Genomic DNA, 12281 nt, shown 5'->3' on the forward strand with positions numbered 1-12281 from the left:
AACGGAAAACAAATACTGGTTACGATCCGGATGATGGCATTTCCGCTTATCGTTCTGTCTTCTTCAGACGAGGTTTACATTTATCACTAACTTGTTACTTTTTTTTTGTAGGAATGAATTATCCTCAAAACTTATTGCAAGAAAAATATCCGTTATTCTAACAAAAAAAATTTTTAGATTTTATGTATTTTTTTTAAACATATTTTAAGTGTAAAGGGTTTCATTACTTAAAGGATTCAAGTTCTGTCTGTTATTTGTCAATACAGTGTACTTGCTATTTTATATTATGCAATTAAAAATAATAATAATATTATTATTGTTGTTACTATTATTATTATTACTACTATTATTATTATTGTCATTATTATTATTATTATTATTGTTATTGTTATTGTTATTATTATTATTGTTGTTATTGTTATTATTATTATTATTATTATTATTAATTATTATTATTATTATTACTATTATTACTACTATTATTATTATTACTATTACTATTATTATTACTATTATTATTATTAATTATTATTATTATCAATTATATTATTAATAACTACTACTACTACTACTATTAATTATTATTACTAATAATATTTTTATTCCAACGGTTGATTCAAATTGGACTAATAATTGAGAGGATTTGAAACAGATCTACTATTTTTCATGATACACTTCTTTTACATTTGTATTGAAGCCTAAGTAATACTCAGTAATGAAATTGTATTACGGTATTGTGATTATATAAGGTAAACTCAACCAATATGATGAATGTAAATGAGGAACAGTAAGTTTTAGGAAGTGACATCGACGGTTTTACGAGTTTGTTCACCAACGAGGATGATGGTGAAGTACCACTTGTTCTCCGTAATTATGATATAACTCCAGTTCGAAGTGTTACAACATCACCAATACAACATAAGGTTATCATCACTTTCTTCAATCGACATTATAAAATTATCACTTATTTCAGTTAAAAGAACATAATTATTGCTTACTTCAGCAAACATTATCATTTATTTTACTTCATTTTGACATAAGTTGTATTTAATTAATTAAGATTGTGGAATTTGTCAGATGAAATAGCACAAATATCAAATATGCTTTTTTTGATATATATTACATATTTAAGACTGCTTACATTTCATTCTGTTGTGAAATGTATTTTTTTCAAAATATTATTAATATCGGTTGAAATATATAACTTTTTTAAGTAAATTAAATAATAAATATTGTGTTTCTTCATGGAATTTTCCATTTGAACTAAACATAAATGGTGAATATAATGTTTTTAAGTTCGGTTTTGTAATAGAAGACTATTTTAGATAAGTTACTGGATGAAGAAAGATGAAGCAAGGACGATGTCATTACCGAGAAATATCGGTGGCGAGTATCGACGAAATGGTTATGTGGTACCATGCAACCTTCCAACTCCTGCCAAATCAACTATTCAAGTAAAATATATGTGTATGATAAAATCATAATGTTATAATGTCTATTTGGAAAAAAAATAAAACTTTTATTAATTAGACAATATTGTAGTAATATTCACAATGAGTATTATAACGGAAATGTGATTTTAGAAAGATTCAGTAATGTCTGACGATAATAGTAGTAATGGTAATAATGGACAAATGAAAACTTCTTCAACGATAACGGTAAGTATCTTAGGATAAATTAAGAAGTATGATAAGAAGCAGCTTTTGTTTTTTTGTTAAGATATGCGCAATTGTCAATTTCAAAAGATCTCTTCTGAAATTTGCTTTATTCCAAGTGATTATTCCTTTTTTTCTTTATTTTTCTACTTTAGTAAATTCCCATTTATTATGCTACTTTTTTATTTGGTTTTAGCTTTTTTTTGAAAAAAAAAACGAATTACTTTGCTTAATATATTACTTTATTTCGCATATTTTATAAATATGTGTGAAGTGTTTTGGAGTTCTTTTTTTCTTTGCTATAAATGCTTTCTTTTCCTTTAACAATTTACAGTTTTCTCAAATCGTTCTAGGTGAGATAATTAGTTTTTGTTAAGACTCAAAAGATAATATCACTCCTGGTCTGATTCATCCGGAATTCTTTCTATTTCAGTTATAAAGTGATATTGTTACTGTTGGTAATTAAATCCGCAAAAATCAATATTTTGTATCTTCCATTGATTTTGTATATATTTTGTATCTTAACAAAACAATGTAACATTGTTTTGGAATAATGCATATTACTTTAATCATATGTTGTACTAGTGATTTTTTATTATGCTACTATATTATTGAACATATTACTACATTACTGAATATATTTATATGTATTCATTAATTACTTAATTCTCATTTTATTCATCTCCAAATTGCAAAAAAATAACTGCAATTTTTATTTCGTTTAAGTAATCAGCTGTATCAAATGCATAGAATAGTTTTAATAAGAATTAATATATATTTGGACAGTTATATTAGCAAATTCTATAAATTCAGGAGTCACGAGAATGGCGCCAAATTATTGAGCAACAACGTTTGCCGAGTCCTGGTGATCCAGAAAGTCGTAATGGAATTGATGCAGATTCGAAGTTTCAAGTTCGCCTAAATAAAGATGTTGGAACACATGAAAGGCTAGTTTTAGATTTTCAAAAATTTTCAATTCCGAAATTTCTACTTATTTTTTAATTTTAAATCTTTCTTTCAATCCAAAATTTCAAATTTTTTTAACCCGAAGTTCGATAGCAGTTTAGTTTTTCTTGGTTTTTTAAAATTGTTTCGACTATTTCATGATCTAAATTTTAATGGAATATTATTGTTTCTTTTTCATTTTTTAGTCTGATGATTAATTGCAGTTCACGTCATGGGAGTGGAAAGATAACCAGGCACTTGTCACAATCAGAAACGACACGAATGAAGAAATCTGGCTCGATTATCGAAAATCTTTCATCTACTGATCAACCCAGAAAATCGTCCGAGAACAACGCATCTACTGGTTCAAATTCGAGCAGAGTTAAAGCGGTAAATAATTTTGTTTCATAAAACTGAGGGAATAACATATCAAAATGTTTAATTAATTAATTGATTTAGCAGAATGTAAACATGATCAACATGGTTAGAAGGCTCATTTTCATTGCATAAAATTTTTCTCACTTCCAAACAGCATTACTTGAAGATGTTAAAATAGTTGAAATTAAAATATTTCATTAAATAATTGAGAAAATATAATCCAGTATTAACATCTACGATAGGCAGGTCTGATAATTTTTCAATGATGAGCTTCTTTTCACTTTTAATTATGCTGTGATATCGATCTATTTTTATATCTGGATGATATATGTCCCAGACCAAACTGAAGTCTTTTTTTTCTAAATATACTTATAGGTTAGGCAGTTAAAAAAAGTAGCCATCACTAAAAAAACCAGAGAGGTCAAGTTTTTGAAGTCACATATAGCCTTTCAGCAATAAGTCCTTTGTTTATACTGTATGAAATTCAATTCTCACCTTAATTGTCATTGTTTTCTCAAATATTCTTTAGTTTGATATTAAGTAATATCAGAACTGGATACTGTTATAATACTAATAATATTGAAATCATATCATATGAATTGATATAATCTTAGTAAAATTTTAAATCGAATTAATTATTCAGATAATAGTTCAAATTAACAGTTATGATTTGTTAATATTTGTTCATTCCTTCACTTTTTTTTTTGTTTTTCAGTCAGATGAACCAAACAATCATAAAGTAAACAATAAACTTCCATCGAATAGAGATGAACCATTATTATCAGTAAGTGGTAAACATCGATGTTCCCATTGTAGCATGGAACTTGGCAAGTTTTCATGAAATTTTTTTTTTTCTACGCTTTATACTACAAAATTTATTGTTACACTTGTTTTTGCAAAGAAATCTTTTCTTTTCTTCGGTGACAAATTTCCCATTATTTGAGATATATATCTATCTTTTCTTTCTTTGAATTCCATATAGACTAACTTTTATCTTTTCACATTTTTCATTAATTTCGCTTTCCTTTTTTTTTAAGCCCAAAAAAATCAATATTTTATATGCTTGCCATTAGTATTGCATTTTCAAATTCTCATAAATTTATTTATTACTTTAACTTGGCTTGTTTTTCGGGAAAAAATGCAAAATTTTTTGGAATAACATAAAAAGTGCTTTTTTTTCTTTCTTTTTTCACGTTATTACTTTTTTTTTTTTTTGCAAAAAATTACGCATTTTAGTGAACTGTAATTGTGTTATATGCTTCTAAATATCAACCTGCATCCATCAACTGTATATGTATTGATTTTCATCAAGCTTTGCATGCATTTTTTGCTACTTTACAAAGGAAAAATAAAAAAAACGGGAAAAAAGTAATGACTTACCCGTTATGCTTTATTGCTTTTGTAAATATCACTGCAAGGTTTGTTTATTTTTCTTTTTTTTTTTTTTTCTATTTGCATGATAACGATTTCAATTCTATTTCTGATATACACTTTTAAGATAAGCGAAAGTTATCATTTATTTGTGCTAACACAAATAAATTAAGCTAATTACGATAACAAATTATTATTTTCATCTATAATAGATAAATATATAAATGATTATATCATTGAAATAAACTAATCACGATAATATATCACTGTTGTTTTTTTGCTTATAACATATATTACAATGATTGTGTGATTAACTTTGATAATACAATTTAACTAAGCTAATCACTACACTGTATTATCATTATTATTATAACGATCAAAATGTTTAAGCGGGTGTTTATATACAATCATTTTGCTACATTAATAAATTTATGAGCAAACATGTTTTTATCACTTTATAATATCTATACCACAAATGTAAAATATTTCACTATCAATTTCTAACTTTTACAGGGCGTGGTGCTGCAATGATCATCGAATCGTTAAATTTGTTTTATCATTTGAGTTGCTTCCGATGTTATGTTTGTAAGATGACATTGGGAAATGGAACTCGAGGTACCGATGTTCGGGTCCGTGATTCTAAACTTCATTGCCAAAGTTGTTATAACAATGAGGAATCTGGTCTTAAATTTAGTAAAGTTTAAAAAGTTTAGAACTACAAATATTCTAATCTCTTTTTTTACTTTATATATCAAAACTTTAAGCGTTATTGTTGTATTTGTCATTTTCATAAATTAAATGTTCTTAATTAAATTTTGAAATTTGGAGATGACTTTTATGTTAATTACAAATCATTCGAAAGCAATTTATTTCCTATCATTGTATGATCTTGCCAACTGTATTTGAAGATTTGTCATTTATTTGTCATTTTCACAAACTGTATTTGTCATTTTCAGGAACTAAATGTTCTGAATGAAATTTTGAAATTTGGAAATGACTAGGACAAATTTTAGTCTATGACTGATATAAGACTAATTTGATAGTTAATTTATTTTTTAAAAGTGAATATTACTGATATTGTTTGCTCATGAATATTTGTTCTTATATTATTACTAGTTTTCCTCTTTCTTTTCCTTTTTGAATAGCTGTAATTATACACAGATTGTTGATGATCCTATTTATCTTTACTTTTTTCATAGATTCGATCTAATCTTAACGTAGTTCTCATGCTTAAATGCCAAAATGAGAATGACAAATGTAGCAAAGTGATGATGACATGATGGTGACGTATTGTTTCATTGCATTACGTATAACTTTGATTAAAACCAAATTAAAAAAAACCTTTTCTTATGTTTATATCTTGCACTGACTATATTTTTGCGATCCACAATAACAATATTGTTTATTTTTTATTTTTTTTTCATTTGCTTAAAAATTTTCCATAATTTTATTAAATTTACATTGTACTTTCTTTAAAATTATTTTAAAAATGTTTCCGATTTGTTAGAATTGTTCCTTTTTTTGTTTCTGTTTTGTAATACATATAATCGTATTGATGTATTTTTATTCCTATACTACATAAAAATTAAATTCGCAATGTTTTCAGCAATGTTTATTTAAGGACAATAACATTAATCACTTAGTCAGACCAGTACCGCACATTAGTCATTTAATCAGACTAACATTTGGTCATGCCAATACCGCCTAAGGAGACTTTCTGTTGTATCTTTTGCAACCTAACTTACCTATCTTGCATCGGTCTTTTTAATCATCACCGCGTTTGTAGCAAACATGGGTAGACCCCTCCAAATATCTTCGTTGCCGAAGTTTAACCATGAGATGTTCAAATAAAGTAATTTTGAGCAAGATCAAAAATTCATCGAGGATCCATACCGTAGCCTTTTAAAGCAAATCTCATATTTTGATCAAATATTTAGAAATTAATTTGAAATTTGGGATAAAGTTTCTTTCAAAGGGACAACAAATCTCTCTCGACAAGCAAATCCTGTAGTATATTACACTTCACATAGAACTAAATTTAATTATTCGAATTTCTTTTCTTTCTTATTTGGATCATAAGTTTTCATTGAAACTTTTTATTTTGGTAACAAACTATTAAAATGAAAAAACTAAAAATAAAAAATTCTTCAGAAACTAATTAAATTCTTTAGAAAGTGGAAAACAAATAAAGATGTATTTTATATGAGTAAGGACAACTAGTCATAGTTTCACTATCAAAATAAAATTTCAAAAAAACTTTTGATTTTCATTTTCAGTTTAATAAATAAATGAAAATGATGGATGAATCCAATCCATACAGCCATGTTTATGTATGTATAACTGTTCAGTTAATTAATGGAATAATTGACTGATAATAGGCTAATTTATCAATTAATTATCAATCATTGCTAGAAATTGCAACAATTGTTTGGGTTTTAAACAACATTGAATTCAGTGCAACATTCTATTCATAGTTATAACAAAATTTTAACTGTTTTCAATATTTTAGACATTGTAAAAAAATTTGAAATTCTAAAATTTATCAAAATCTTAACTTTTTCATATTAAGTCTAAAAGATTAAATTCGGATGTTTACAGAAATGTTACACTGGAAAGTCATGCAAATTTCGACAATTCGAATTCCAAAACTTTCTAAACTTTTCATTTTTCATCCACCACCTTTCCTTACTCAAATCTTTATCCTAGGTATTGATTTAATTCTTGGCAAAATAAGTTTCCCAAAATTTTACCAGTAAATTAAAATGATGACGAATAATTGTCGAATATATTTAATTTGTTATATTTTAATCTCTAGCATGTATGTAATGGAATTAACTGATGAACTAAGGTAATGAATTAGCTTGACTCAATTCATTGAACTGAAAATTCATCGGTAAATCAATGTGTCAGCTAACAGATAAGCCAAATTGACTTGTTGAAATTTATTTTCCTAAAATAAGTTATGGAGAAAATTCTAACGAGATAATTCATACCTCTGAAAAATAAGTAATATCCAAATTGAAGAAGTCATGATATCAACCGAATGATTAATAGAAAAATATTCGGTTTATTCACCATTACGTGATTAACACCTGAAAATGTCATATGTGAGAACTTTTTAACCTTTTATAAAAAGATTAATTATATCCATATTATTTTCCTTTTTTTTATGTGCCATCCTTTTATAATTGATAATTTTTAATTTTTAGGAATCATTCCTTTACGAATTTATGGACCTTATAGAATAGCAAATTTTATGACTTTTCGTTATGATTTTCCTTTAGTATCAGTATGATATTACTGAAATTGTGTCATTGTAATTTGTTTCATTTTACGATAATAATTTGAATCGGTCAAATATCTCTAATGTTTTAAAAGAAGGAATTAGTATCACAAGTAGAAGAAGGGATTAATATCATAAGCAAAATCGTTCATATGATACAAGCAAATGAAATTTAAATGCTAGAGATGATAATGGTATTCGTTACTGTATAGTAGAATTCGTTTCCAGTTAAATATTAAATAATCATTAAATATTTACCATTAACTGATAATTAATATTTATAAACGAATTTGATGAGGGAATTTTCCCCAAATTGCAAAAATAAGAATAAAAAACTACTTGTAATTTTAATTTCTCAATTATTTTTCAACTAATTAATGTTGTAATTTAACCAGTTAATGTAATTTAACTAATATTACTCTATATCATAAAGTCTTTTCTATCAGCTTCGTCTTTAACATCAATCACTTTTTATTTTCCCTTTCCATTCCGCACCTTCTTTTCTTTTTTCTTTTTGCTTTGTCGTTATTAATTTTAATGCGACATTTTCCTCTATGTCACATTTTTGTTATTGTCTCAACTTTGTTTATAGCAATTTGCATCATCCTTTCTTCCTTCCTTACTGCTGATTTTTTTATATTATGCATCTCAAAATATGTCGTCAACTAAACTGCCTCAACTTAATTCCTTCTTATCACTTTGTAATCAACTTCATATCCAAATGTTATCATCATTATCATCGTCATTATTACTATCATTTATTTTATTTGCATGCTTTTTTTTGTCCTTCCAGTTATTTTGATATTATAGCAAAAAAAAAAAACCCAATGAACAATTACAATATCACTTTTTTTCAAGTGTACATTGGTTAACCAGTCAATTAATATATCAATAACTGTAAAATACACATTACCAAATTATTATTCTTATTTACAGTTTTATTAAAATTTTTATCCATATATTTGATATTTTATTTGGTAACTAAAGTAATCAGTTATTAAGTATTAAATTAAAAAGAATTTAACTGATCGGATGCTAATAAAATCATCATTTTTCAACTATCTTGTTTATGAAAATTTACATAAATACATGCTGATGAATCATTTCAATGCATTTCATTGCATTCTTTGCAGCTTTTGTATTTAAATTTAGTAGTATTGGAAAGAAAAAAGACTGAAAGTGTACAAATCAAATCAATAAGTATAGAAATTTATATGTTTGTTTATTTTTCTTATTAAAAAGCAAAAATTCTCATTGAAAGTTTTTTATTGAATGGAACAAATAAGTTGATAAGATTTAGTATTGTATCGTAGTTTTTTTTTTTGTCATCAATAAATCTTTTATAGAATTATACAATTATTCTAGTAATGTATTCATAGTATTTGAAATTTTATCCCCAAATTTGCATAACATTATCTTTTTTTCGATTATCTTTACTAAACTATGAATAGTAGTAGTCGATAACGATGATTTATGCTATGACAAAGAAAGCATCACGTATCCACGTGAGATGATTTACTTTAGTTTAAAGATTTCAACGAGTTATTAAAGTTATATTAGAAATGTTTGATTAAAATTTACAGTAAATTTATTTTATTCATTGGATAACCAATAGTATATGTTTATTTAAATAATTCATTCTTTGCATATTGAATAACTCAATTAATTCATGCCATAAATCAATGAATTTCAAAGTGGACAAAATAAAAAACGATTTCTATGTAAGAAAAGAAATATTAATGAATTTTTCAAATAATTTTGTTTATTATTTTCAATAAAAATTCAAAAATAATTTTATAATACTATTCTTTCCGATTTTTCCGATAATTTCGTTTTTTATTTATTATTTTTAATCAAAAGAAATTTTTTTTTATTTTAGAAAACCGTTGTGTCGTTTTTTTACTTTTTTTTTTCTTTAAATTCTAAATCGTACCATTTCTGTTTATATGATGCAATAATGATTTACAGAACAAAAATAACAAACTGACAAAGTTTTTCATTTTGGTTTGTTGGATGCAAAAAAAAATTCAAAGCTTTCATATAATTTAGTTAGCCGTTCTTTTTTTTTCTTTCTTTTTTTAATACCAATACTTTCGATTAGATTTGCAAATTTATCATTCATATAAATGAGACTTATACTAAAGGAATCCGATTTAAAGCTAATAACCACACCTTAACAATGTCGTTTATAAGGCCAACTTTTATGGCTTAAAGCTATGAATATTACTTGTGAAAATTGCTGAATTATCAAACGATTTTATTTAGCTATACATATACTGTAGCTTCATTTTTCAAATATTTTAATATCACTATTTTACATTTACGTTAGATAATTAATTACACAATCGTAACTTTTAAATGTGATAAATTACTTTACCAAAAACTTGTTGCAATTTAAAAATTTTACAACATATTTTAATGGAAAATTTGATATTTCAAGCGAAGAAAATTTGTAATATTTACACAGATTTTGAAAATTTTTAAATTATTTACAAAAGAAATAAAAAAGGAAACAAATTTGTTTACAGCAATGAAAAATTTTTGCAGCCAAAAGGGAAATTTAAATGTTCATTTAACATATTAAAAAATGGTCACTTTATTTCTTTTTTTCTGCATAAAGTATAGTTTGATAAAAATTAAAATTCACTTAAATGACTTATTCAATTTTCCTTTAGTCTTTTGTTCTTCAAAATTTATCATTAAATGAAATAGAATTGATGAAAAATGAAGGAATAGAAGCAAGGGATGGAAAAAATATATAAATAAGATTATTACAATACAAATAACTTGTTTAAAATTATCATGATTTGATTCTTTTTTTTTGATAACTTAATTTTAATATTTCAAAAAGTAAGATTTTTGATTAGTGGAAATGATTAAAAGGAAATAAATGGTCGATTTAATATCATTTGTACTTGGAGATTTGATTATTGTTTCAGTTCTATCTTATTAATTGAACAAAAAAATCCAAAGAATCAAGCTATAAAAAATATGATAGCTAAACTGATGCAATATAGCATTAATCGTATATTTTTTTTAAGTAACCTAAAATATGTCAAATAATTTTATTACACTTTATCAAGTTTTTCTTTTATGCATTCAATTCTGTGTTGCAAATATTAAAATCTTTTTATTCGAAATTTAAACATGCATATTTAACTTTTCTTTTCTACGGACCATAACAGTTCCGATTGTAACAAACTTTTTTCTAATAGCTTTAACAGTGTCACACATGCTATGGTCATTCTTTTATCCATATATCCGAAAGAAGAAGGCCTGCAATGCGAAACTGCAAGTTCCATTTCTATGATTTATGCTTAAAAAAATGGTAACAAATAATTTAAAAATAAAAAACTAACAGTAGAAGTAGATTTGATTCATAAAGCTATGACCACTAATATCCAAATGTTATTCGGTAGTTTGATTTTCTAGATAAGTTACTACTGATTATTATTAAATTAACTGATAATTAAATTTATTGGAGCAATTTAATGGTTGGTAATTTTTCAATTTTAGAAAATTCCTTTTATTTGTTAATATAAAGGTGAAAAATTTTTGAAAATTGAAAAATTAAAAAGTGAAAAATATGAATAATCAAAATTATAAGACACGAGTAAAAAATGTATGTTCAACAAATTTCTCAAATAACTCAAATCCTCAACTCAGATATTCGTTTAATTAGTGAAGAGTATGAAATACATTACATCTGCAATCTTGCATTAATCAAAATCCCTTTTCCTTCTTTATCAATTTTGAAACTAAAAAAGCAATCCCAAAATATTTCCTCTTTTCTTATATCATCAGCTCAATTTTTAAAATCTATAGAATTCCGACACAATTACCTAATGTAGATTTATTGTCCATCCTTGGACCATTTCTTTGACCTCTTTTTTGACTTTTTTTTTCTCTTCATTCAATATTAATTTTCCCTTTTTATCTTATTGTTTATGTAACATTTTAAAACATTTATTTTTTGTCAATTGTTATCTTAACCGATTGATGGATTCAACTAATTCTCAGTTGATCTTTGCTTCCTTCTTACTCCTTATTGAATTAATAATGTAACCAATTAATTAATTAATTAATTAACTCTTCACACCTATAGTTAAAACTCTTTATATTTGCTTATATAAAAATTTTATTAAAATTTAGGCTTATATTCCTCTCCCTCTTCTATATATCTCTTTTTTATTAGGATTGCTTATTTACTTAATACTGTTAAATGTAACTTCACATATTGCTTCGTATACTTTCGTAAAATTATCAGAAAAGCAATATTTGATAGCTTTTGCGTTTATGGCATTTCCCTCTTATTAGTTGTAATATTGCAGAGATATGATTAATAGATATGAGTTAATTTTCCTTTAGCTTATATTATTGGCTCATTTCATGATTTGAAATGACAAAGTATCAGCAGATAATCACCTATTTACTTACTTGTTCATAACAAATGAAATTTTATTTAGCCAACAATATGAGCATTGCTTTTAGCCAATGATCATTTTTAAAATAAAATCCATTAAGATTGCAAGAAAATTAGCATCTAACAAATAGTAGTAGAAGGGCTTAGAAATGGTCAAATAATTTTCATTTTCAAAAATTCAATTCTTGAAATATATCAGTAATGCAATGTGTTATGTGATAGTCTA

General features: G+C 25.1%; 2 protein-coding genes across 2 annotated transcripts in view; both read left to right on the forward strand.

Moving 5' to 3' along the window:
• The window catches only part of LOAG_18261 (hypothetical protein), a gene marked incomplete at both ends in the record, with an annotated part of 9049 nt that extends 5230 nt beyond the window's left edge, over positions 1-3819 (forward strand). Inside the window, 6 exons of the mRNA XM_020450925.1 lie at positions 799-923; positions 1326-1454; positions 1584-1658; positions 2469-2560; positions 2825-2990; positions 3694-3819. Of these exons, the coding sequence (XP_020305344.1) occupies positions 799-923; positions 1326-1454; positions 1584-1658; positions 2469-2560; positions 2825-2990; positions 3694-3819 (713 nt within the window). The remainder of the gene's footprint in view (positions 1-798; positions 924-1325; positions 1455-1583; positions 1659-2468; positions 2561-2824; positions 2991-3693) is intronic.
• A 1057-nt stretch (positions 3820-4876) lies between these two features.
• On the forward strand, positions 4877-6057 carry LOAG_03426 (hypothetical protein; the record flags this gene model as incomplete). The annotated part of the gene is made up of 2 exons (XM_003138963.1): positions 4877-5047; positions 5956-6057. The coding sequence occupies 2 exons, from the start codon at positions 4877-4879 to the stop codon at positions 6055-6057; spliced, it is 273 nt and encodes a 90-aa protein (XP_003139011.1).
• Positions 6058-12281: the final 6224 nt, after the last annotated feature.

Source organism: Loa loa (genome assembly GCF_000183805.2).
Source record: "Loa loa unplaced genomic scaffold supercont3.241, whole genome shotgun sequence".
Classification (NCBI taxonomy): Eukaryota; Metazoa; Nematoda; class Chromadorea; order Rhabditida; family Onchocercidae; genus Loa; species Loa loa.